The sequence below is a fragment of the Streptopelia decaocto genome (genome assembly GCF_964273445.1).
Source record: "Streptopelia decaocto genome assembly, chromosome: 18".
NCBI classification, from domain to species: domain Eukaryota; kingdom Metazoa; phylum Chordata; class Aves; order Columbiformes; family Columbidae; genus Streptopelia; species Streptopelia decaocto.
The window spans coordinates 10,386,787-10,409,474 of NC_138673.1; the positions used below are offsets into that span (position 1 = coordinate 10,386,787).

General features: G+C 54.4%; 1 protein-coding gene and 1 long non-coding RNA gene across 17 annotated transcripts in view; both read right to left on the minus strand.

Annotated features, from left to right (window-relative positions):
* Positions 1–6,989, minus strand: part of MSI2 (musashi RNA binding protein 2) — a 191,437-nt gene extending 184,448 nt beyond the window's left edge. For 15 of the 16 annotated variants that reach the window (XR_014185675.1, XR_014185676.1, XR_014185677.1 and 12 more), the window contains exons 1-5: positions 6,882–6,989; positions 6,693–6,733; positions 6,486–6,567; positions 6,041–6,125; positions 1,973–2,014 (exon numbers count right to left, since the gene is read on the minus strand). Coding sequence is in view for 13 of the 16 variants with exons in the window: in XM_082068874.1 (XP_081925000.1) it covers positions 1,973–2,014; positions 6,041–6,125; positions 6,486–6,567; positions 6,693–6,733; positions 6,882–6,943 (312 nt within the window). In the remaining 3 variants the exon portion in view is untranslated. The remainder of the gene's footprint in view (positions 1–1,972; positions 2,015–6,040; positions 6,126–6,485; positions 6,568–6,692; positions 6,734–6,881) is intronic. The other variant, XM_082068879.1, reaches the window with a different exon arrangement.
* A 5,164-nt stretch (positions 6,990–12,153) lies between these two features.
* On the minus strand, positions 12,154–20,506 carry LOC309447856. Its single transcript, XR_014185678.1, has 3 exons — positions 20,429–20,506; positions 13,727–13,921; positions 12,154–12,815 (listed from the first exon to the last, which is right to left on the minus strand). It is a non-coding gene; the product is annotated as an uncharacterized lncRNA (long non-coding RNA).
* Positions 20,507–22,688: the final 2,182 nt, after the last annotated feature.

Sequence of the window (22,688 nt, forward strand, 5' to 3'; positions counted from 1 at the left end):
AACCCCCCCAGAGAGCGAGGACCCGCCGACCCCCCCAGAGAGCGAGGTCCCCCTGACCCCCCCCAGAGAGCGAGGTCCCCCCGACCCCCCCCAGAGAGCGAGGTCCCCCTGACTCCCCCAGAGAGCGAGGTCCCCCTGATCCCCCCAGAGAGCGAGGTCAACCCTGACCCCCCCCAGAGAGCGAGGTCCCCCTGACCCCCCCCAGAGAGCGAGGTCCCCCCGACCCCCCCAGAGAGCGAGGTCCCGCTAGAAGCAGAATCCGGCCCACGGTCCACAACCTGCCCCCCCTCGAAAGACGTCTCTTACCAAAAACAAACCAAAAATACCCTCAAAAACCCCCTATGTGGAGAAAAACAAAACCTCCTTTGTAAAAATGACCTGATTCTGCATTCTTGAACAGGAAAATTTAACTCACTAATATCCTTGGCATCAGACATGCCCTGTTTTTTTTAATTGTTTTAGAAAAGTCATACGGGACAGCTTACCAGCTCTGTTGTGAGCATTATAAACTTTTACTAATAGCACCAGTAATTGAAGACAGTTTAAAATGTAAATAAGCCTTTAAAAGGTATTGGAAAGGGAGAAGGGAACATCGGTCACAGTGCAAGATCATCTTCAGATTTTAATTATGAAACCCTTCAGAATTCTGGTCACTTTAAATTGTACCCTAAAGACAGCGTTAATCCAACAACATAAGCCAGAAGCCACAACCCTACAAGCTGTAAACTCTTCGCTCAGTGCAGAAACAAGCCAGGCTCGCCATTATTCACTAATTAGTTATTAGATATGTCCTATGAAGAAAAGAACGTCTAAATATTTGACTCCGGTAGTTTGGTTTAGAACTCTGCAAGCAGGCTGTTGGGGTTGGTTTCTGTCATTGCTTTTTTACTTTCCGGGAATCAGCAGCATCTCTCCCGCCGCACACCTCGGGTTCTGAAATTACACGTTTTTCCTCGATGCGTGATTTGTGTAATATTTACCATGATGGTTCCACACGCTATTACACCGCTTGCTTCCGCGAGGAGCTATGTGCAATAAAACCGTTAGGCAGGGTTTGCTCAGGTAGGCTTTTCCTTATTGACTCGCACCCACAACTTTGCAGCCTCCTCTTTCCATTTTTACCAGCGTACCACAGCAACTCCACCTGATCCCGGTGCGCACGGGCGGCACACACCAGCTACGTCGAAGTCTTCCAACGCTCTCAAAATCAAATATTTCAAAATTTCAAATACAACGGGCTGCACGTTTGGATTTGACAGGGATCTGCTGGATTTGTCAGGCACACCGAAGAGCAACAAGCCCTCGTATTGCAGAAGGAATGGCCGCGGGTGCTCGGAACGCGGCTGTGGCCGGGGGCTCTGCCGCGGCGCCGCGGGCGCAGGGGGCAGCGGCGGCACGGCCCGCGGGCGCCGCTCCGGCACTCAGGGCTCATTGTTCCGCTCTCCTTGCACAAGAACACCCCCTGGCCTGCAGAGTTCAGGGCTCCATCGCAAACTTGCTATCCAACGCTTATTAGTCTCCAAACACATCCCTGAAGTTACACAAAAGAAAACTTGCAAACAACGAAGGCAGAGATATCTTCCCATCCATCACAACCACAGAACTGAAAGCTCAGCTCAAAACAAGCCTGAAGTCTGCACTTAATCCAAACACTCTTCATAAACACCATGCAAAACACATTGCGTAAAATAGCATAACGAACGCAAGTAATGCAGCAACACTCTCTCCCCCGGACTGAAGAAGTGTCTGCTTTGCAGCCCAGGACTCTGCAAGGAGACGGTTAAACCGGAGACACGTAATATCGCACAAAGCAGCTCTCCTGCCGTTTCGCAGCCATACGCTGATACCCTTAAGACGCCATGCACTCCGGCTTTAAAAGCTTTCATTGCCAATTCCCTGTTTGAAACCTGAACTGCCTGGCAACAATGATTCTCTGTGTGCCTAAAATCCTATTATCGATCCTCCTACTTACCTTAGGCTGTGCTCGTCGGGGAAATGCAACTTTAGGGTCAATCTGGGGAAAAAGAAAGGGGAAATCAACAAGATAGCTTTGGTTGTCAATTTATTTTTTTTTAATTCATTGAATTATTAATCCCTCATTTCTCAGGCTCATAATTCAGCACATCGGGTCATGCAGAACTACTCTGGAACTGATGCATCACGGCCTGGGTCTGTCTGGGGCTTTTTGGCAGGGGAGTGAGGAGAGGAATCAACATCTCCTGCATGCGGCTCCCACACCACCCTCCAGCAACGGCCTCTGCTGCTCGGGAGCTCCGGATGGGGCTCTGGGCGCCGCTCTAGAACCAGCACCGCGCAGCCCGTGTGAGCTGCGGGACTCGCAGCGCGCTCCCCACCAGCGCCCGCACCTGCACCTGCACCGCCTGCCCTTGGCTGGGCTTACTGCGCTTTGCTTCCCCTGCTTTGTTGTGTCAACTGACGAGCAGCACCACACAAAAGAGAAATGCAAACCACAAAGTCAAATGATTCGCGTTTCAGTTATTAAAACTAAAACATTCGAAGGACTACAAGATCGTCCTTCATAACAGTGTGCCCAGCTGATCTGGTTTGCTCACCCTCAGAGACCTGTGAGCAGTGACGAGCTACGAAGGGGCATTATCAGAAGGGTGGGCAGAGAGGAGAGCAAGGCACAAATGAAAAAGATGGGCATTTAAACCAGCAGAAACCTGGTTCTTCAAAAGATTTTGCTTGCAAGAGTTAGCGAAAGTGTCCTGGGATGAAGCACAACACCACAGAGGAAAAACAAAACAAGAGAAACCTATCTGTGTGCACCCCCTGCCCCCTTGTTCTAAGATGCAGCACGGGCTCCATTGCGCCGCATACGTTAGAAAGCGTGTCCACTCCGCAACCCCAAACCGCTACTTCTGCAATTTTAAAAACAACTTCTGTATCGGTCAGCTTTAAACAGAGACCCTTCTCTGCCATTCAACAATCACTGAAACCACAGACACGGGTGCGTGTCTGGATGTAAACAAAAATCATACCTTTCAAATAACTGCCCATCTTTAACTGCCATCGTTTTAAATGACTGCAACGAAATGCCCCCTTGCTGCTGGTTTCACCTCTGGTTTTTAGCAGCAGCTGCATGCAGATATATCCTATATAAAGAGGCTGAAAAATCATTTTTTAGAAGACTAAATTCTACCTTAACTGTGCAACTCGTGGCTGCTCTCAGTGTAACGAACTGATGAACCCAATCCTCGTGGTGCTAAGGCACATTCAGAAGCAGAGGTTTTCCTTAACAGTTTCCTAGGGCTGTCTCGAATAGCTGGGGTTTGGGTTTCACTGGGTTTCTCCCCCCTCGAGCTAACCCTGGTTAGGAAAGGAGATGTTCTCATCCACCGCTGTTATTCCCTTGTTGGCAAATATTCCCTGATGAATAACCACAGGCCTCTCCAAAAAGCACCTTTACTCAATTTGTCCAAACTGGAAACAGCACCAACATTTCACGTGCAGCTGACAAACTGGTTTACATCAGATCCAAATGTAGTTCCTTTTTTAGGACATACCTGAGAAATGAGCGATTACATGCCACTTTATAGTTCAAAAAGCATAAATAGTAAATCTCTTCAGCTAGAAAGCTAACCTTTTCATAGAGATTAACATTATCTACAAAGATATCCAGCACTGACTAGGCATTTGTCTACTGGGGAAATACAACAGGTACGGATTTTCCGCAGCAATACCCAAATGTGCGCATTTCTGCATTGGCTCCAAAAGCCCACGTTTTCTCACCAAAGAACACGGGCCGGCCATCGCTGCGACGAACCGCTGGGAAAAGTTGCAAGAGCCATTAAACTCTAAAGCAACACGTTTGTTTTTGAAGGTCAGCTGGAAGAGCACCGAGCTCTCTGCACCACAGCGACGGCCCCTCTTCAATAACCGAATTTTCCTTCACAAAACCTTTTGGATAAACACCCTCAGCGTCCGACGCCGGACACGAGCAATCAGCACGGCAAATCCATACCTCTTGCATCACCCTGGCAGCTATTTAAACACCGACCAAAATTAAAAAAAAATAAAACTTCTACAAAAAAAAATGAGTTAGTTAGGTACAATTCTACTTACTGTAGCTACAAGTCCTCTAGGAAATGACTCTAATACTATTTCTGATATGAATGGCCATTACCTAAACAAAGCTTTTAACGTAACGGTAAACAAGAGCGACGTTTCCATGCCAATACCCAACCGATCTGCCTCCTGCGCTGGACGGTGAAACAGAGTCAAACGCTGGGTTATGCTCCACATCGCCCCACGGCCACAGACACTCGCCGCGCAGCGACCCTGCCCGCTTTGCTGCTTCGCTCTTAAGCTGCGCTCCTGATTTTAAGGTCGACTTCTTATTTAGATTGATTCAATCACTGTCACACGATCAGAACTCAGGCAAATTTGTCCTGGTCGATCTGTCCACCCCTCCCCCAGAGAAGAGCAAATTAATACATTGCAGGGACCAGACTGTGCTACAAGAGAAAAGCTGGGGGAGGACCTAATTATAGTCAGAAAGATGACAGGGTGTCCTCCCATGATTTATTCTTTTTAAACCCTCATTCAAGACACCGTTTGCTTTGTTCTTCTTATCTAAATTTATCTTTAAAAACACATATAGAATATAGCTGTACATGAAAAGTCTGGTGAGTTTAATCTCAGGAGCACAGTCGAATCAGTTATCTTACCGTATCTGATTAAAGCTAAAATCAAATTATTAAGGCATGTGAAAGCACGGGCTATGTGTTCAGACAAGCCCAGCAGAATTTGTAGGTCGAATTAAAACACCAGATTCCACCTGCTTCTGTGAGAGCTTCGGGCTTTTTGTTGTCATATAAATCACATTTAGAAAAACCAACATGCACTCCTGTTTGCTCCCTGCTTCTCCTACTCTCCATTTAACTCTAGTATCATACACACAGGCACACACAAGATGTTCCAGCACCGCGACAGGATTTCTCCTAACACCATGCCCGTCTCAAAATAAAACCTTTAAGACTCAGAATACGTACTATAAGGCAGTTCCAGCAGGGAACACGTTGGGTACGTGCAGCAGCAGCTCTGCCGGGCGGCTAAACCAACACCATCCTTCCCTTCCCAAACGCAACCCCCAGCCCGACCCGCACCAGTGACCTCTAGCAGCGTCCTCCCCCCCCGCCCAGCCCGAAACCGCAACCAGGCGGGAGGCAGCAAAACTTCATCCTTCCCGGGAGAGAAAAACAGGGCCTAAAGCTACACTGGCTGGAGCCCTTTTGTCTGACCCAACGCTGAAAATGCAGCATCCGGGTCAGGGCCAAACTCGTGTGTTCTGGTTTGCCTTTTTAAAAAAAAACAACAAATATAACATTTCTTTAAAAAAAAAAATAGATCAGCTGAATCTCAAGAGCATTTTTCCCTACGTTACCCACTGGAGACTGAGCGTAGCAAAAAGCTCTGGAGAAACAACAACAAACTGGGACTCGGGCTCCTCCACCACATCTTCTCTCGAGCTCTCGCACAGCTTTCCAAAAATCAACGCGAACGTTTCATAAGGGCCCTGACATCACAGGTGAGGGGACCTCTCCAAAAATGACTTTGAGAAATGACACGAGAAGCAGCTTTTAGGGTTTGACAGTAAGTCACTCCCACCGTGAAACACGCACACCAATAAATAAATAATCCACCAAAAGCAGAAGAAAGTTCCCTGCAGAAAATGTTCTGCAGCGGGGCACCAAAAAAAGTTGGATTTTACTCTGTAGTTTTTTTCAATGTCACCGCTCAATAAAATATAAGGCTGGGGGAGGAGCCATCGGTCAGTGTGGGTAAATTCGGATTTAAAAAATGAAAGTTACCGCTTTTTAGAAGTTAAAGGCAGACTCTAGAAAAACAAAAAGAAAAAAATCCAACCATGCAAAGTCCCGGCTCAATGACAGCTCGACATCCCCCGCAAAAACCCACCGGAGCGGCGGCCGAGCCGCGGTCCCCGCCGGTCGCCTGTCACCGCTGCCGCGGAGCCAGCGCAGCCCCACGCAGCCGGGCGGCCCCACGCAGGACCTACCGTCTTGGAGTCCAGCTCGTGGTGCGGCTGAGCCAGGACTTTGTCTACACTCGCCGGATCCGCGAACGTAACGAAGCCGAAGCCTCTGCGAGAGACAAAGAGCGAGGGGATGGGGAGAGGGGAGGGGGAGAATGATGAGAACTAGAGACAAGGGGAGAAGCCGTAAAAATAAATGGCTGTTTCCTCCCCCCTCCCCTTGCCCAAATCCTCCGGTTCCCAGGGAGGGGGGGCGGACAGCCCGACCCGGCCGCCCCTGCCCCTCTCCGCCTCCGCCGCCCGCTTTGTTTCCTCCTCCCGGCCGGAGGGATGCGGAGAAACCTCCCGGGAAGCCCCACGGGCCACGCGTGGGGTGGGATGGGGCCGGGGGTGCGGGCCGGGGGGTCCCACCCGCCCCGGCGGCAACTCGCGAAGTTTGTCAGCCCGGCGGGGGGGGCGGCGGTTTTACCTGGAGCGCTTGGTGGTGGGGTCCCGCATGACCATACACTCTCTGATTTCTCCGAATTTGCTGAAATAGTCTCTAAGGCTGTCTGCGGAGAGAGAGAGAAGCAGAGAGGCAGAGCGGGGAGGGGGCGCGGGCAGGCCCCGCGCGGCGGGACGCGGCCCACGCGGGGCGGGCCGCGTGGGGAGGGGGCGGGGGGGCGGCGGTCCGTACCTGGTGAGGTTTGCCAGCTGAGGCCGCCGATGAACATCTTGCTGGGGGGAGAGAAGAGAGCGGAGTTGAACGCCGGTGCGGGATCGGCCATTTTGACGGGGCAGCTCACGGCGGCGCGGAGCGGGGAGCGCGGAGCGCGGAGCGGGGGGGAGCGGCCGGCCGGCCCCGCTCCTCGCCCCGCCGACTTACCCGGGGTCGTGCTGCGCCTCGCCGGGGCTGCCCGAGGTAGCCTGGCTGCCGTCCGCCTCCATGGCCGCGCGGAGCCCGCAGCGATCCGCGCCGAGCGAGAGCCCTTGAGAGGACCCCCCCCCGCCCGCCCGGCCCGCCCCCCCCGGCCCGGCTCCGGCTCCGGCTCCGGTCGCTCCGGTTGCTTCTTCCCCCTTTCCCTTCCCCCCTCCTCCTCCCTCCGCTACCGGAGGATCTCACTGGAGAGGCGCTGGGGAAGCAGCCAGATCCGTCACACGTGGGCTCGGCTTAGCTCAGCTCAGCTCAGCTCAGCGCCGCGCCGCCCTCCCCCCGCCACCATCCTCCCCTCTCTCTCCTCCCTCCATCCCGCGCCGCCGCCCCCCCTCCCCCCCCGCGGGGCGGGGCTGCCGTCGCGTGGCCCTGTCGCGACGTCACCGCCGCGCGCGCGCGCCACCGAGCGGGCAGCGACGAGCGCCCGCGCGCCACCGGGCGGCCCCGGTGTTACCGGGCGGTACCGAACCCGGTACCGCTACCGACCTGATGCCGGTACCGAACCCGGTACCGCTACCGGCCTGATACCGGTTCCGAACCCACCCGGTACCGGCTCCGCTGGGCCCCGCGGGGGCTGCTCGGGGCGTCCCCGCGTGTCCGTGGGCCGGTCCCCCGCGGCCCAGCAGAGCCCCGAGGTGCGGGGGCGCCTCTCGCGGTGGAGGCGGCGCGGCGCAGGGGGGTTCCCGCTGTCGCTCCCGCGCTGCGTCCCCCGGCACAGCCGGGCTGGTCCCCACGCACAGTGTCAAGGTCGGGGAAGGTGGGTGGCCAGCAAAGGAAACTTAAAGTTTCAGGGACTGGTGAAAAACTGGGGCTCTACTGCAGGTGTGCTTTGTCCTGTCACCCACCCAGCGCCCCCTGCCCTTCTCATGGGCACTGCTCACAGCCCACTCCCTGCCGACACCCGGCGGCTGAGCCACAGCTTTGTAGGGCCGCTCAGAGAGTGACTGCGCCTGCTGCCCCGGAGTTCTGGCATCCCGGTGCCGCCACATCCCTGGACTCCTGCATCCCACTGCCCCCACATCCCCGGACTCCTACATCCCACTGCCCCCGCATCCCCGGACTCCTACATCCCACTGCCCCCGCATCCCCGGACTCCTGCATCCCACTGCCCCCACATCCCTGGACTCCTGCATCCCACTGCCCCCGCATCCCCGGACTCCTGCATCCCACTGCCCCCACATCCCTGGACTCCTGCATCCCACTGCCCCCACATCCCTGGACTCCTGCATCCCACTGCCCACACATCCCCAGACTCCTGCATCCCACTGCCCCCGCATCCCTGGACTCCTGCATCCCACTGCCCCCACATCCCCGGGCTCCTACATCCCACTGCCCCTGCATCCCTGGGTTCCGGCAGCACTGACGGGCGCTGCCCAGCGGGGGTCACAGCGCTGACCCTCAGCCCCACATTCTGCGCTTGGTGTTTGAGCTGCACTTTGCAGCGTCGGAGGGAAGCGGCGATGGGGCTGCCATGTCCTGTTGTCATTACACAAGGTGAAAGCAATCGGTTTCACCTAAACTGAGCGCTGAGCGGGAGTGTGGCCACCCGCCCGATGGGACATTTTCAGAAACATCCACCGATTCTGAGCACCCCAGCTCAGCGAGGCCGCGTGTCCCCTCACCGAGCCCTCCCAGCTCAGCCGTGCCTGCGACAGCCGGGGCCACCAACTATTGCAAGCTCAGGGATATGTTTTTAATTGGCGGGGGGCCGTATGTAAATGTACTTTCCCGCAGTGACTAATGAACGAGGTGTGAATTAGAGGATAGGTCTGGTAGGTCAGGCCTACCAGAGAAACAATCACGGTGTTTTGACGCAGCCCACGGCAAGATCTGCTAAAATGCCCTTTACTGGGTTTTTTGCCGTCAAGTGCTGGATCCTGGTCCAGCAGCACCCACGGGTCCAGCAGCACCCACGGGTCTGCGCTCTGCTCAGGGACCGCGCACGCCCCGCAGCTCCGGCGCGCAAGGGAAACGCATGGGGGGGATTAAAGAACAGGGTTTTTCTCCCCGCTCTGAGCCTCCTTTAGATCTTCGCTATTTCTTGTAATAATCACCGGGAAATTACTTGTCAGGAGTGTGGTTCCTGGGGTTATATTACCCCTTTAATCTCTCTGACCGTGGTGCAGAATTTTAAAGGGGTTGCAGAATGAACAAGCACAAGACTGATTTTACTGATGGACAGAGGGAACTTCAGAGCAGCTGATTACAGCTCAAGAAGAAAAATTTGATTTCAATATATTAAAATGAAATCTCCACTGTTACACCTTACATCAGTGAACACTGCAGGTCAAACGGCTCTTTAAGGACTCCATCGGTACTTTCTCTTTCCGCAGAGCCGCGCTGGGTGCAGGCAGGTGACCAGTTTCAATCTGTTCAGTCATTTTTGCGATTTCTGCTGCACGCACTACTGAGATTTACAAATTCAGCTTCTTTTCAGCCAGCCTTCCATTGCTGTGTTTGTGTTTGCCCTCCATGAGCTTTACAAACCCGAGCAGTTAAATACGCACATCAGGCTGGAACCCCCCAGATCCTTACGGATGTTCTGGCAATGGCTCTTGCACGCCACCAAAAACCAGTCAGCCCAGTTACCCTGCCTGCCACCTCCACTGACATCCCAGTCTGCGTACACCCCTGACAAGTAATTACCCCACAGCTTCCTGAGGAGCAAATCATTCAAATATTGCCTAGGGCAGAATTTGGCCCAGGGAGTGAGTACAATTACTGCAATGTTTGGCTACATCCACGTTTCCCTGCGGTCTGGTCCCAGCAGGGAGGATGCGGACTCCCCGTTTGCTGCCCTGGATGCCGACGGGGAGAGGAAAGACTCCGAGGGGTCAGCACTGCCGTGTTTCGGTCCCCAAACCACCCAGCGCCTGTCTCCAAAGCTGCTGTTTCAGCCCCAATCCTCAGCGCTCTCTCCACCCCGGGGACGCTGCAGCCCTGGCCCCCGCTCGGCTCCTCTCTGAGCTCCGACGCTCGCACTGACTCTGAACTCCCGGCAGACTTTCGTCGGCAGCTAATGAACCGCAAAGCTGACATCTGTAACTGCTGGGCAGCGCAACGTTCTCCCCAGCTGCACCATTAAAAGTTGGAGCATTTATTCTAAGAACAAGGAAAGTTACTGCTATTGCTACAAACCGACCCAAACCGTAGACGGTAGCACTGTAGACAGAGCTCAGGGAGGGCACATCTGTCCACGCACTCATGTAGCACCTACTCAGTAACAGGTTTCAGCCCTGCTGGCGTCCTTTGGACACATAGCAGCTCTGCCTCGCAGATCAGAGGTTGGGATGCTTGTTAAGATGAACATTTCTAAGGCCTGAGTAACGTGTGGCTGCAGCTCTCACTGACGGTGCATGAGTCCTCAGAGTCTGAGTTCTGAAATAAACACATCTTGGGCTCCTAAACCAGCGAGCGGCTCTTGAAACCCCCCGGCAGGGGAGGGAGCTGGGCCAGGGGTGGTCTGCGTCGTGGCCCCGGCCCCTCGGCCATCTCGGGTGGCCACATCCAGCTCCCGCGGCCCGGAGAGGGACTTCATCTGTCTGCGGCTGGAGAAATCTGCATTTATGTTTTGTATGCTCTATAAATTCAGTGTCATAATAAAAAGGGTCTAAATCTTTACTGAATAATTCATTTTCATGCGTGGGGAAGAAATAATGACCTATATTATATTCCATCTATCACTTAGTAAGTTCCTGAGATTGATGGGCCGGTGGGTTTGGGAGGTCCCCGGTGACCGGCAGCGTGCCGCGGACTGGCCGCCTGCCGCCCAGATGTGGCCTCACCTGACAAACATCATTTAGCCAGCACTCCGGAGCAGCCGTACACCGGGGAGCTGCCAGGAAATCAAAGATCATTTAAAATGCAGAATATGTCATTGCAAACAATTGGTCTTCTCGATGCATCTCTGCCTTTGGCGCTACCCGGTGTCAGCTCAGCCCTCGCAGCCCCGTCCCGGAGGAAGGAGCGACGGCTTCGCGCTGTGGGTCCGTGGGGCGGGCGGGCTGGCCGGACACGGGCCACATCTCCAAAGAGCTGGAGAAGGGTTTCTGCCCCCAGATCGGTAACAGTTCTGCAATAGCGGTTCACACCTCGTGCAGAGGTGGTTCTGGACTTTTGGGCAGACACGGAGTATTTCCTGATGGAAGTTCCAGATCTGCATCGAGTTATTTCAGCGTCTTTCTAATGAAGACATTACACCGACCTTATTAAAAACATTGGGATTTTCATCCTAATTGAGAAAACAGCATTTTTCAACTGTTTCAAAAGAAGAATAAAACCCAACTATTATCAGCCCATCTTTTAGATGATAAGGGGGGGAGCTCTGTGAGGAAAGATTTCAAAGTCTGCTTTGTTTCCCATCAGCTTTGAAATCAACAGACAACCCTGAGAATTTTGTTTTTCAGAACTACCGTGTTTAATTCTATTTACTACTTCCAGGCAATTCTATATACACACACTGAAAAACTCAGCCAGAGCACTTTAAACAAATCCTCCTGCTCTTTCAGATGTGTCGTTTCTCCTGCGGGTAGGATTGCAGGATACAGATCAATTAAGTTAAAAACAAAACCAAACCCGGAGGAGAGGCCGGGGAGGAACAGGGTTGTTAGTGCCCGTGCAGCCGTCCCTGTGCGACCTGGCTCGGGCGTCCATCCCACAGACACCTCTGCTGCAGCTCCAGGAGGGGCTGAGCGCGGGTGTTTTCGAGGCGCTTTCCCCAACCACCGCGGGCAGACGCACCTCGTGAGCCACAAATACTCGTGGTCAGAGTTACACCAGCAATCCCATTTCCTCCCCTCTCCCAAAAGGAGACTCTCTGCCTTATTCTTCTACCTGTTACCAACGGCCTTTTAGATCCTCTGATAAACCGTTCCAGAAGTCCAAACTAATATCGTTAACTATGAATCTTCTCCTATAAATAATTCTCAGAAGTAGATCAATGCTACAACCGAGTCAATGGATTCACTGGAATCATTTCTTCCTGTTACTCCTGGATTTTTTTTTCCTTGTCGCCACTAATCGATTATGATGATAAAACCACCCTGGAACATCCCCAAAATAAAGATAAACAGTGTGTATTACCAGAGGCCGGGAGCGCGCGCAGCACTGAGGATGCGTTACCTGCTCTGTGGCGCATTTGTTTTCCCCTACAGACAGTTAAGGGAAAAAAAAGACAAGGCACAGTAAATGAATGGTCTGGAGGCAGCACAGCATTAATTCCCTGACCTTCTGCATCGAGTGACTAAGAATCTCAATCTCAATTATTCCTTTCATGATGGAATCTAAAATAGACACAGCAAGTCCTCACATTCCTGCTCAAAAGCAGGAGAGGTGGAATGAGACGAGCCAGCCCAATCACTCCGTACTGAAACCACATTCATTATCAGTTCCATGTCATTCAAAAAAATTGACGGCAGGAGAAAGCAAGAGCATCCAAGGAGAATTACTGCAAAATGTGCACTGGCAGTATCTGTGTAAATACAGACACGCTGTTATGTATGCGTATGCACTTAAAATTCACGGGTCTGAAGCTGAATCGGGGGTAGGAAAAACAAGTCACTCCCTAGAGGGCATCATCACTATAAATTTCCAACAAGCAGATCAAAATTGCTGAAAACACTCTTGATAAGCAAAACCGCCTCTGTGTAGATGGTGGGGATCCTCGCCATTATGTGCGTTCGCCCCACTGATAGGGACAACCTGGGAGACCCCGGTACAAGATCTGGACACACCACACGACCTGGGGAGGCTCAGGGATGGGGAACCAGGTGTGACGAGGCACAAGGAGACGGTAAAGGGAACCATTCATCCCGTGGGCTTAATTGCTCTGCAGATCCTCTCTGCTGCACGGTCACGTCCCAAAGCGTCTGCGTTCAGTGGCTGATCCTATGGTGAGAACAAAGAGTTTTCCAGATTTGCCTGGCTGTTGGGAGCACAAGGACGACACGTCCCACCGCGTCCCCTCGCCCAAAGGAGAAGCACCACGGTGGCCACGTCCCACCGCATCCCACCATGTCCCACCGCGTCCCCTCGCCCAGAGGAGAAGCACCACGGTGGCCACGTCCCACCGCATCCCACCATGTCCCACCGCGTCCCCTCGCCCAGAGGAGAAGCACCACGGTGGCCACGTCCTACCCCATCCCCTTGCCCAGAGGAGAATCACCACGGTGGCCACGTCCCACCACATCCCACCATGTCCCCCCCATGTCCCACCACCACAGCAGCTGTCACCAAGGCTCCTTGGTCCCCATCCTGGGTTCACGTCCAACACAGCCCCTGCCCGTCCGGCCACAGGGGCTGGTCTCCGCAGGGCCTGGTGCGGCCCGCGGGAACCGGCAGCAGGCCCGGAGACAAGAGGTCACTCGCAGCCTCTGGTCGTATCTTAAATTCCAGCATTGTACGTCAGGAAGAAATGTGCCTGGTAAATGTAGCTGTAACTGCATTAAAACACGATAATTTAATTCTAACCACATCATTAGGGAGGTGCAGATCAGACAAGCACGAAGGAGGGACGGAGCTGGTGTTTGCTGCTGCGCCGGGCTGGCGGAGCCGCGTCCCGTGGCACCGAGCGGCCCGTCCATCGCGCATTCCAACCGCAAACCTCCCCCCACCCGGGACCGTTCTCCCGTGGTTAAGAAGTTCCTCACCTTCGCACATCCTCTCCCCTTAGATTTAAAACACTGATGGCCGACTGTCAAGGTCCTGGATTCCCGGGCTGACTCCTGGGCAGCCATGAGATCAACTCTGTTGTTCCAAGTCATCTTAAGCAGCAGTTAATGCTGAACTTGCGCTCGCACCTCTGCTGAATCAGGGCTTTGCCAACTTCCTGCTTTATTTATTTGGCTTTTTGTGAGTGCTGAGCCGCAGTGGCAAGGATCCGCCTTGAACCTCCCCGGGGCTTCTCCTGCTGAAAGGCGAAGGCTGCGAACACTCCGGAGCCTCAGCTGCGTTGGGAGGGTCGTTTCATGAAGATTCATGTCTTTCGTATTGTTCTGTGAAATTAAAGAGCAGAGGAAAATCACTTTTGAGGAAGTGAGGATCTACTGCAATAGTTTATGTGTAAACATAATTAAGCAACCGGTCCTGACACATCTGTCCCTTCTCAGCCAAAGTTCAGCCGGAGTTTTCATCAATGTTAAGATCAAGCTATGCAAATAATTTAAACAGGCTTCCTCAGGAAAGTAAGATCCAAAAGCGATTCCGGGTGACAAGGCCTATAACAAAGCTCCCCTTGGTCCTTCTGAGTCAGATCCGTTTTTGGGTCCTTCGTTTCTCTTCCTGCATCATCCACGTGGCAGCTGAACATTCCCACTCAGCCGTGTGTAAACCTGTCCAAGGCACGGCCGCCGCACAGCGAGCCCGGCTGGCGGACTCGGATACACTCCAAACTGGTTGTAGCCAAGCAAAACCAAGCTACTCTTAAGCTGAGCTTGGAGCATCGAGCTTTGGTGGCGATATTTAGAACTTTGAGTCCCCGGGTAGGAAATGGTTTTCTAAAATGTCTGCTTTTTTGTTTCCTTTTTGTTTCAAGTAAATGTATAGCCTTTGAAGCTCTAAGGGAAGAACTTGAAAAATGTGACCTTTAGAGCTTTGATACTAGATGACAAATAAAGAGAATCCAAAGGACAATCCCTTTAAAAGTATACGTGGCTATTGCTTAGCGAGCAGAGAGAGGAAACAAGGCTGACATGTTTTGCTCGGGGGCCAAAATTGACAGCAGCCTTTTATGTTTTCCTTAAAACATGGGTGTGATGAGGGGGTACTTGAGAAAGTTTCAGCTTCACCTTTGGTGCCAAAATCTCTGCCTGGTTTGGGAACAGCACCTGGGGACCCACCAGCATCCTCTTTGTGCTATTTCTTATCAGGGTGCTCTTTCAAGGAAAATAAACCAACTTGGGAAATTTGGGCAGCGCTTCACTGCGGTGACCAGGGTCTCCGGACGTGTTTGCCCTGACTGAGGCCGTTTTGGAGTCGTCCATGGTGAGAGCCCCCGGCTCCCGCGGTGTATTGGCGCGGCGCTGCTGCGGTGACGCCTCGCGCGTCACGGCCCATCGGCCTCCGCCGCCCCGGCCTCCGCCCGCGGGAACGTGCTCAGGGCAGCCGGAACCGTTTCATTTATTGTTCTCAAAGACTTTTGGAAACTTGCACTGTTTGTTTTGAAACTCAGATTTATTTCCCTTCGGGTACCCAGCTGTTGCCATATGGTTTATCTATGGTACCATTTACCATAGATACGAGATGGCTGGTTCAAATCAATACAGGGACAATATTTAGTTGTTCTGTACCAACAACAAAAAAATAAAATTAAAACCAGCACAAACTTAGCCGAGAAACTAATAAGACAAACTCAATTACTGTTTCATCTGGCATTATTGTAGCTTTGCTGTGCTTTGTCAGAGACTTCTTCCAGGCAAAACTGGAGAGATTATCTTGTCTGGATGTTATGAAGTAGCTAATCCCTTCCGCAGGTGGAGGAGAGCCAAACGTTTCACATTGGGGCAGCACAAGTGTAAATATGGTGACGAAGTGCCCCCGCCGGCTCCCTGCCCTGCCCTCCGGGGCAGCTTCCCGGCCGCCTGCGTCCCGCGGGACAGCGCGATTCCTCCAGGACAGGCCAAAACACCCTCCCCCCCACCCCCTGCTGCCCCACGAGCACCAGTGGGTCAGGGACACACACCCGCTCTGCTCACTACAAGAATTAACCAGTTAACGAGCCCAGCAGAACCAGCGTCCAGCCAGCAACAGGCACCGCGGCGTGCGTTGGGCACCGGAGCCGCAGCAGCTGGGAACAGCTCACCCGGCCCCAAAAACGCTGGGGCGAGGGCTGCGGGAGCCACGGGCCGTCCCAGCGCCAAGATCCGGGTGGGGAATGACCCGGCGAGGGGGACAGCGCAGAGGGACACGGGGTGTGTGGGGCCCAAGGGCCACGGGCAGTAAATCCCCGCGCAGCCAGCGGGTTCGGCTCGCTGGCTCCTCTGCTGCTGCTGGGAACGGGAGGAAAAGGTATTTTTAGAAAAGCGAGAGGCCGCTGCTCAATGTCACCGTGCTCAATAAGCAGCTCTGTTCCAGCTCTGCCGGTGGCACACGGCCCCGCCGAGCAGCCAGCGCGGCTGCCACCAAAGTGCTGCTGGGAGCAGGGACCCCCCTCTGCCGGGACCCCCATCCGCAGGGATCCATCCTGCAGGGACCCCCATTTGCAGGGACCCAGCCCACAGGGACCCCCATCCGCAGGGACCCCCCATCTGCAGGGACCAAGCCCGCAGGGACACCCCTCCACAGGGACCCCCCTCCACAGGGACCCAGCCCACAGGGACCCCCCTCCGCAGGGACCCCCAGGCCCGGGCAGCCCCATTCCGGGCAGAGCCGCCCGGTGCTGAGTGGAGGTTTGCAGCTGCGGTGGGAAGGGGACAGAAGCGCTGCCGTTCCTGCACCGCATCGCTGGGCCATTATTTCCAGTAAAGACAAAGTCTTATTTTCACATAAGAATGACTATTTTTTCGTTACTTCACACTTCAATGTGACCAGGACAAGGTTGCCTTAAACAGGAATTCATAAAGGCTGAATCTTTAATCACACTGCGCGTTAATGAGGAGCAGCATGTTTGTGTAAACAGCACCAACGTGACCAGCACCTCTGGGCTCCGCGGGGATCTCTGTTAACGCAGCCCCACAAACCTGCGTGTATCAGCATCTGCAGCACAGAACCCGCATTCTGCCCCTTTTCCACAGCGATAACTGAGACAGAACAGCCGCTCGCCCGTCACCCCAAACCCAGGGCTCAGGTAAAACCCATTTGCAAAGCTGGGGAAATGCGAAAGGTTGCTCAGCTGGAAAAACTGCCCAGGCGCTCGGCGCTGTCTGCACAGATGTGGCTGTGTATATATAATACACACATGGATATATTTAATGATAATTACTTCTTTTCAGCAGCAAGCAATGTGCCTGTTACAACCAGAAATGATTTTGCTATTTCGACGTTGGGAAATCTGCAAGTCAAAGGTGAGGAAACGACCGCACGGAGCAGCCGTATTAAAAACCCCAATCTGGCAGCAGCAGCCGCCCGCGATTGCTGGGAGAGCCGATTGCCAATCATTTTATACCTCTGCGCTTTAAATAGCAATAATGTGTTGAATGTGAAATTGCCTGTGCTGATGTGGTTTGCTCCACGCTATTAAAATACAAGCGTTGGGACACATATTACACATTTGTGATTCTTCAGAGACATTGTTGGGGGAAAAATACAAACTCCAGGAGAAATTTGGGGAAGGGGGAACCCAAGAGGTAAAGGGGGAAGGAAAAGTGGACAATCGGGTCTCTGAAAGATCACAAGGATACAAAAGGAAACAGGGAAAACACCATTTAGCTTGTATAGGCACAGGAAACAGCCAATTACTTCAAAGGCATTGGAGTACATTAAGTCACGGAGATTATTTCCTATAAGGTTTATTCCCTGTCCGATTTCCATTTGGTTTGCTCTGGTTTGGCCCATTCCAGACCAACACTTGGCCCAGCACCTCAGCCACTGTTTTGGATCTCGGCTGCGGGATGGGGGGTCCTGCGGGGGGCACAGCGGGATGGGGGGAACAGTGGGATAGGGGGTCCTGCTGGGGGCACAGCGGGATGGGGGGAACAGTGGGATGGGGGGGTCCTGCTGGGGGCACAGCAGGATGGGGGGGTCCTGCGGGGGGCATGGCGGGATGGGGGGGCACAGCGGGATGGGGGGGCACAGCGGGATGGGGGGGCACAGCGGGATGGGGGATCCTGCCAGGGGGAACAGTGAGGGCGAGACACAGAGAACCAGGGTGAACATCTTCCTGATGGGGAACAAAGCAAAGAGGTTTAAGGTCCTGTCTCACTCCAGTTTTATTGTTCCATCTGCAGCAGATACAGGACTGATTTTTTTTATTAATATTTTTAAGAGGATGGGCACACCAGTAAAGTCCTGGTAATAAACGGTGCCAGAAGGGAATAAAAACAGAAGTATCTCTGTTCTTCACAGTCATGGACGCTGTGCTCTTCAAACAAGGTCACACAGAACCGGCGCCCAAGCCCACATGTCCCTGTCCCCTGTCCCGCGCTCCCCGCGCTCCCACCTGCTGCAGCGGCACCAGCAGCAGCTTCACCCCGAATGGCAGCAGCATCTCCCCCGGCCCGCGGCTCTTCGCTGCGCCCACGGACTCAGAGCCAGCAGGCACGGGGCGCAACGCGATCAGCGCTAAAAGGCTGAGAAAATTAACTTCAAAACGTTCGATGTGAAGAACAAAGACTTTAGACACGAGCTGGAAGACAAATGGTGCTCAGAGGAGGAGCCAGGCCGGGCGAGTGCAAAGGTGCCGTGTTTGCAGCAGTTGTAGCGCAGAGGAGATGGCAAGTGAGGTATCGATTTGATAAGCAGATGAGCTGAAATTCTGAATGCATTGGAGACGCTGATAGGGAAAAGAAGAGGGAGATGGAGAGACAGGGGAACGCAAGAGCAACAGCTGTGTACACTGAGACGCGTGAGATGTGATGGAAAATAGAAGGTCATTGTGATCCACGAAATTCTCAAAAGAAATAGGAGAGGTGGAGATCGCAGGGAGACAGCAGATGTTTTCATGCCAAGACAATGATGGAACCATAATTACAGCAAGATAGAGCATCCTGCATAGTCACAGCAACAAAGAAACAAAACAAACCCCAAACCAGACACGTCTGATTGGCAACTGGAAAAGGCTGCAGAAAGGTAATGAGCATTTAGCTCTTCTATTACCCAGGGTCAGACAAGCGGAAGCAACAGGGCACCTCCTCAGCGCAGGGCAGACACGCTGCCCCGGAGGTCAGGCTGTAGCAAACCCCACGTATTTATACACGTATTTATCTGGGTCTCACACACGGTAGAGCTGGGGGCTCAGAAGTCCTTTTCTCTCCCCATTTCCAATGGGGGGGTGCAGGCACGCACGGCCCGAGGATGCTCAGCAGACACGGGGGCGAGTGCTTGTCCTGGGCAGACCTGGCCCCGGACTCTTGCTCAGGGGTAAAACCCGGGCGAGCGGCAGAGCCGGGTCTGTCCGGACAGACGGACACGGCCCTGGGATCGCGCTGCTTGTGTTGGGTGCCGAGATTACTTCCAAACACAAAAGTTTTTCAGTACCCACATCTACAAGTCCATTTCCAGCCTGAGCGCAGTGAGCTCACTTCATTTTGGCCAAGGGGAAAAAACCCTGATTTGAAAATAAAACCAACTTGGTTCTGTGCACAGGGCGGCTCGTGCGGGACGGCACGGGCGCCGGGAAAAACACCCCGCAAATGAGGGGTCAGGCTCTGCAGGGGAAAAGTAACACTCTTCCCTTATCACCTCAAGTCCAGACACTGTGTAAACACAACTCTGCACAAGCAGAGATACAATCTGCACCCGCGAGCAGAGAGGAGCATGCAAAGCATGTAGATCAAGGGCCTGTGGACATCTTAGGGCTCATATATACGTCTTCCTCAAGGACTGAGAGCCTGGACGCTTCTCTTGCACTAGTCAGGCAAAAATAGCTCAGGCTGGCTGTCGGCAGCACAAGGCTCAGCTTATGCTCGAGTGCCATCTGCTGCTCCGCGCCCTGCGGGGACGCGGGACGCGCTTCGCCCGGCCGCTCTGCCCGGGAGCTCCGCAGCCCCTGTTTGTGTGGCTGAAACCGGCAGCAAAGGTGGAAGGAGCAGCACCCGGGGACGTGTGAAGGGACAGGACAGGTACAAAATAGAGGGGCAAAAAGAAAAGAACCCAAAGTGACTTTCCTGCGCTCCGCCTCTCCCCGCAGACAGGACCCGCAGCGCCCCAGCTGCCCACACACCGCGTGACACGCCGTTTGTCCCAGCAGCGTGGGCTGGCCCTGAGCTTGTCCTCCGACATCCGCAAACGCAGCAGAAGAGTCAGGACTACGGGCCTGGCAAGGCAGCCAAACGCTTCTCTCCTCCTCTGACAAAATAATTCTTCCGTGGAGAAGACACGTCTCCTGCGGAAGGGCTGGGTTCCCAATGTCCCTCCCAGTGTCCCCTCCACGCTGGGGACAGGGGAGCTTAGTTTGGACCAGGACAGAACCGAGACACTTCTGTCGCTGTCTGCAGCTACAAACCGAAGAGCGTTTCTCCAGAGGGCCAGAACAGCGGTTCAGGTGCACTCAGCGACACAGACACTACACCCAGACAACACACGGGAGCCAACCCCAGCTCTACAAATCTCTTTGTCAGTGCTGTTCTCCAGAAACGAGGGCACCTCACTTGAAAGAGCATGAAACATCTCATCAGCATTCTTGGACTGTGGAGTTCAGGTATAAAAGAAGAACATCACACAGGCAACAGATGGCGTTTTGAAGCTGGGACATCAACCGCAGGAACCAGCAGGTCCCTTTGATGCCAGGTCCCCTCTGGGGAGGGTCGACACCTCGGCGCAGTCACGGCCGCTCCCATCAGCTCCTCCTGCGGGATGAGAACGCGTTGCCAACACCCAGCCCTGGGTTTGGGCACAAAACCACGTACCTGGGGATCTGCAGCAGCTCTTGTGTGCTCTGGGTTCGGCGGGAGGAGGAAAACGGAGCCACACGCCCCAGAGAGGCTGCACAGGGCTGGAGGAGGCCCAGGAGCAGGTGTTGGAGGTGTGCGGCACCCACCAGTTCCATGTAAGGAGGTAAATAGACCTGGACGCTTCAGCCTGGAATGCAGACAGGTTACAGCAGAGGAGTCCATAGGCTGCCCGGCCGTATAGACAAGGAAAGCCAGGGCCATCACTCACCTTTCCGCGGTACCGGGTGATGCTTTACCCAGGGATGCTTCCAGGCAATTTAGAAAACAAACAGGAAGCACTTTTTTCACTCACACGTAATTAAGTTGCGGGACGTATCGCCACAGGATGTTGTAGAGGTCAGAAGGACAAATGGACTCAAAACGCCATTACACAAATTCACCAGAGACAGTTTACGTGTGTCTGTTAAGGGCAACGCTGGGCGCAGCTTTGGCTCAGGTCCCTGCGTTGCTCATGGCTGGAAACAGAGCGTGTCAGGGCAGAACTGCTCCATCCTGGGTCCATCTTCTGCCCCCACCCAAATCACCCGCAGTTCTCACAAGAACCACTCACAGAACGGCTGAGACCCTCCCCCAGGTGCCCAGAACAGCCAGTTTTCTCCTCTCCTTCGCAGTGTTGCTGGTTTTTCTTTTGAAGGGGGCGGGGAAGGGGGCAGAGGTGGCTGAAGCCAAAACAGAGGCCTGAGACAATAAACAAAGTGCAAGACACATGTTCTTTAATTCTCACTCGGCAGCCTCCATCACACGGGCTTCCTGGGGACAGCAGTGGGGGCCCGCCAGGTCCGTGTGACACAATAGAATTAAAGTAAGAATAAAATTTATTATTATTATTTTTAATCTTGAGGAGAACCCCACCAGCGGTGCCGGGAGCGGCTGCAGACGCGGCTGAGCGAGGGGAGAGCTGAACCGTTCTTGTGTCAGCGGCTCGAGTGCCAGTGCCGGACAAGGGCACCATTCTCCTCCTGCTCCCTCACTGAAGAGCCTTTCAAGCTCCCAGCCCCAGGAAAAGCACCGCGGGCTTTGCCCAACGACCAGCCCTGGGGCTCCCGAGGTTTGGCAGGAAGGTGCCGCTCACCCAGGGACAAGTTTGGGCTCAGCTGCCCCCCCATCCTCCCCCTGGGGCTGGGAGCAGCCCCCCCGTGCCCACCCTGGGCCGGGAGGATGTCTGGAGGGAGCTCCGTGCTTCCTGCGCAGGGAAGGCCGACCGCGCCGCGTGGCGGGCGGGAAGCTCTCCAGCAGGAAGCGATAAATGAGGCGTCTCCAGAGACCTCATTCATTTTGCCTGTAATAAAATTACCACTTTTCGAAAGGGAAAAGCCCCTTTGAATGGCTCCAGTCAAGCTAAGCCCGTGGGACAGCTCAGCACAGGCGCACGTGCGCTCGAGCCGGGTTTGCAGCCAAGAACCGCGCAGGCGTTGCGGGGCCGTGGCTGGTGTGGTGAGGGGTGCGCCCCCAACCCCCCCCAGCTGCTGCAGATCCCAGGGTGGACATGGCCACAAACCGGGGAAACACCAGCAGCAGGAGTTAAACTGTCACAAACACATTCATCCCCCTGGACACAGACTAAGTAGTCCAGGGCTAAACTCCTAAAGAAAAACACCCACCGTTTCCCAACTAACACGTATGTGTTTGGGTGTGCTGACCACGCACTGTACCTCGGGAGATCTCTGGGATACGGGAGTAGACAGAGGGAGATCCATTTGCTTCCAGACCCTCAAAGTGCAGCATCTGCAGCCCCTGGGGATGGTGCAACCACCTCAGGACTGTCAGTCTGACCTACGTTCTACCTCTTCTGCTTCAACACTGGCAAGCGAGGCTCCCGGACCGCAGCCGCCCCGCTCCCACGTCTGCGGCGACAGCAGCTCCAGGCCGGCTGCTCAGAGACTCCAGCACCAGCTTCACAGGAAAAAGAGCCTGTAGGTGAGCCAGAAGAGCACCGGAGTGAGGTGGAGAGGGGTTCAGACAGGCCACGCTCACCCATCGCCTCCCTAAGCAGCACCGAGCTGTAGCCCAGGGTGTCTACTGGGTGTGTGTGTGTTGTGCAAGGAACCCAAGGCCTGGGTTTGGATCCTCGAGATGGGGACGGCCGGTCTCTGGCACCCTGAACCACACGTGTGCATGTCCACAGACCACAGCGGCGGAACTCGGAGCTGAACCCTTTGTTCAGCGCAGCCCACGCGGGGCGTGTGAACGCCGAACACCGCACAGCGCTTCCCCG